The sequence below is a fragment of the Glycine max genome, chromosome 14, assembly GCF_000004515.6.
Source record: "Glycine max cultivar Williams 82 chromosome 14, Glycine_max_v4.0, whole genome shotgun sequence".
Taxonomy (NCBI): Eukaryota; Viridiplantae; Streptophyta; class Magnoliopsida; order Fabales; family Fabaceae; genus Glycine; species Glycine max.
The window spans coordinates 48,940,644-48,943,770 of NC_038250.2; the positions used below are offsets into that span (position 1 = coordinate 48,940,644).

The window sequence follows — 3,127 nt, forward strand, 5'->3', positions numbered from 1 at the left end:
AAAACGACGCCATTATACGTGTCCAAATTTCATTCACTGTGTCCCAATTAAATTTCCTCCATTTCCAACCTCTCCAATCCATTCCCCCTTTTGACTTCCCCATATGGCTCGCTACTCCTTCCTCTTGGCCCTCCTCCTCCTCCTCTTCGCCGCCGTGTCCAGCGCCGCCGACGACATCCTGATCCGTCAGGTGGTGCCGGATGCCGTCGGCGAAGCGGCGGAGAAGGAGGAGGACCACCTGCTGAACGCGGAGCACCACTTCGCGAGCTTCAAGGCGAAGTTCGGGAAGAAGTACGCGACCAAGGAGGAGCACGACCGTCGCTTCGGCGTCTTCAAGTCCAACCTCCGCAGAGCGAGGCTGCACGCCAAGCTCGACCCCTCCGCCGTCCACGGCGTCACCAAATTCTCCGATCTCACTCCGGCCGAGTTCCGCCGCCAATTCCTGGGCTTCAAGCCGCTGCGCTTGCCGGCGAACGCTCAGAAGGCACCCATTCTCCCCACCAAGGATCTCCCAAAGGATTTCGATTGGCGAGACAAAGGAGCCGTCACTAACGTCAAGGACCAAGTAATAATATTTTTATTATTTAATATCGACAAATATTAGTTTGTTAATTTTATTAGAAACGTCACTCGGAGAGCTTTGAACACCTCACTCTCCTCTCTTCATCCTTCCCCAATCACGGATCAATCTAATATCTCTTAATTATTATTATTGTTATTTGAAGGTTTTCTTTTTTATTTGATGTGAAATTGAAGGTTTTGGTTTGTGTTTAGGGGGCGTGTGGTTCGTGCTGGTCTTTCAGTACCACGGGAGCGTTGGAAGGAGCTCATTATCTGGCCACTGGTGAGCTTGTGAGCCTTAGTGAGCAACAGCTTGTGGATTGCGACCACGTGGTTAGTTTCTCTCACTTTTCATGCCTTCTCTGTTATTTGGCCTCCTTTTTTTTGGTATTGATTAATATTTAATACTATAAAGTGGTAGGTGAATGTTTGAAAACTTGATTTTGAACTTGCCCCTAATAAGGTGGTAGGTGAATGTTTGGATGGTTGATTTTGATTGAAATTGTTTTTAAAGTGAAGTGATTTATAACTCTTAATAGTTATTAATTGTGAAATCCAAGGATTAAATTTTTTGTCCAACATATAAGTTAAATTGCTTCCAAGTAAATAATCGATTGTGGATCCAAGACTCGTCTTTTCAACCTGAGATCAAACAGGTGAACAACTAAAGTCAAGTTAGCTGATATTTTAAGGGATTCTGAATCATCTAAAGTGAGCCCAAAGATGCGATATTATGAAATTCTTGTACATGATTTGAATGTGTTTGATATGTTATTATAAAGTGTATGATTGGAAATGAAAAGCATAGCTTTTATTAAATAATTGGTTTATTTTGATTATATTTTTCTTGACTTCATGCTTATAGATTATTTTGATCACAGTAAGATAATCTGAACACATAATAACACATTGAAGACATGATGTGCCCGACCGTAAGCTAACAAACCTTCTAAACAATTGCCGTATCCATGTTAGACATGTTTCCAGATTGGACATTCCAGATATTATCAACTGCATTATGATATTATGATCCTTGAATTTTGATTTTCTTTTCTAAATTAAGACTTTTTGTTTTTCCTTTAAACGTTGTAATGTAACTGTGTTGTACCCAATAATTTTAAAGTTTATTGCATTTGCTTGTTCGTGTAACATGGCATTTGTGTCTAGATCGTATGTGTACCTTCTGGCTGGTAAGACAGTAAAATAACACTAAAATTAGCCGCCATCCTGATATACAATGATGAATTAACGGCTATGAATCTCTCCCCAGTGTGATCCAGAAGAATATGGAGCGTGTGACTCGGGCTGTAATGGTGGGTTGATGAACAATGCATTTGAGTACATACTTCAGTCTGGGGGAGTACAGAAAGAAAAGGACTATCCATACACGGGGAGAGATGGCACCTGCAAATTTGACAAAACCAAAGTTGCAGCTACTGTATCTAATTACAGTGTGGTTTCCCTTGATGAAGATCAAATTGCTGCAAACCTAGTGAAGAATGGCCCTCTTGCAGGTAACTTAAATTGTTCTGTGGACAAAAAGACTTGGTTCCATAACTTGCTTGCCCACATTCCTCCCTACGAAAAGAAATTATAGACATATCTGTTTGATCTTTTTTTTTTCCTTAAAAAAAAAGTACAAGTCACGGATTTAATGACAAAATATAGAAACACTGACCTTTGCTTTGCTTGGTACAGTTGGTATCAATGCAGTTTTTATGCAGACATATATAGGTGGCGTGTCGTGCCCGTACATCTGTGGGAAGCATTTGGATCATGGTGTTCTTATAGTGGGTTATGGTGAAGGTGCATATGCTCCCATTCGTTTTAAGAACAAGCCTTACTGGATCATTAAGAATTCATGGGGTGAGAGCTGGGGAGAGAATGGATATTACAAGATTTGCAGAGGTCGAAATGTGTGTGGAGTAGATTCCATGGTCTCAACTGTAGCTGCTATATATCCATCCAGCCATTAAATACAAGGATATGCATATGCCTGATTGTAGTTGTGTGATATGATACTGGGCTAGGGGAGTTTGTATAAATATTTATGTTGTGAACCGTATTGTTTGGTACCGGTAAAATTATCTCCATATAGGGTCAGGAAACTGCTAAGATCATGTTGTTTATGTGGTATGTAATTCTGTATGTATGCTTGTTAGACAAAGTGCTGTTGTCCATTGTTATGTTATGGCAACTTGGCAGAGTAAATGAATTGGAAATACTTCAGTGTAAAATTTTATTGCCTCCTAATATTTGTAGTACATGTTTTGAAATATCAGGGTAATTTGAATGGGAAAACTTTAAACTAGCTTAAGAGAATAGCTGAGAGGAATCAGGTAATAAAATAATTACTTCAGTTAATCGAATACCATGAATGAGACTGGGAAACTATCTAAAAGAATTAACATTGATCATGCGGAAGGTGAATTAACAGTTACCCTGAAGTGAGAAATTAGAGGTTACATTGAAGGGTGTGAAGTACTGGATATACAACTGGGAAATCCAAGGAAAGGAGTGATCCACACAAATCTCTTTATATAATTTTTTCTCTAACATACACTTT

The 3,127-nt window shown here is 39.7% G+C and overlaps 1 protein-coding gene across 1 annotated transcript; it reads left to right on the forward strand.

Annotated features, from left to right (window-relative positions):
• On the forward strand, positions 1-2,798 carry LOC100791503 (cysteine proteinase 15A). Its single transcript, XM_003545003.4, has 4 exons — positions 1-565; positions 775-894; positions 1,832-2,075; positions 2,260-2,798. The coding sequence occupies exons 1-4, from the start codon at positions 104-106 to the stop codon at positions 2,535-2,537; spliced, it is 1,104 nt and encodes a 367-aa protein (XP_003545051.1). The 5' UTR covers positions 1-103; the 3' UTR covers positions 2,538-2,798.
• The last annotated feature ends 329 nt before the right edge of the window (positions 2,799-3,127 follow it).

Coding starts and splice junctions, on each gene's coding strand:
- LOC100791503 (XM_003545003.4), top strand. CDS start 104: ATGGCTCGCTACTCCTTCCTCTTGGCCCTCCTCCTCCTCCTCTTCGCC. Junction 895..1,831: donor TTGTGGATTGCGACCACGTG/GTTAGTTTCTCT, acceptor ATCTCTCCCCAG/TGTGATCCAGAAGAATATGG. Junction 2,076..2,259: donor GAAGAATGGCCCTCTTGCAG/GTAACTTAAATT, acceptor TGCTTGGTACAG/TTGGTATCAATGCAGTTTTT.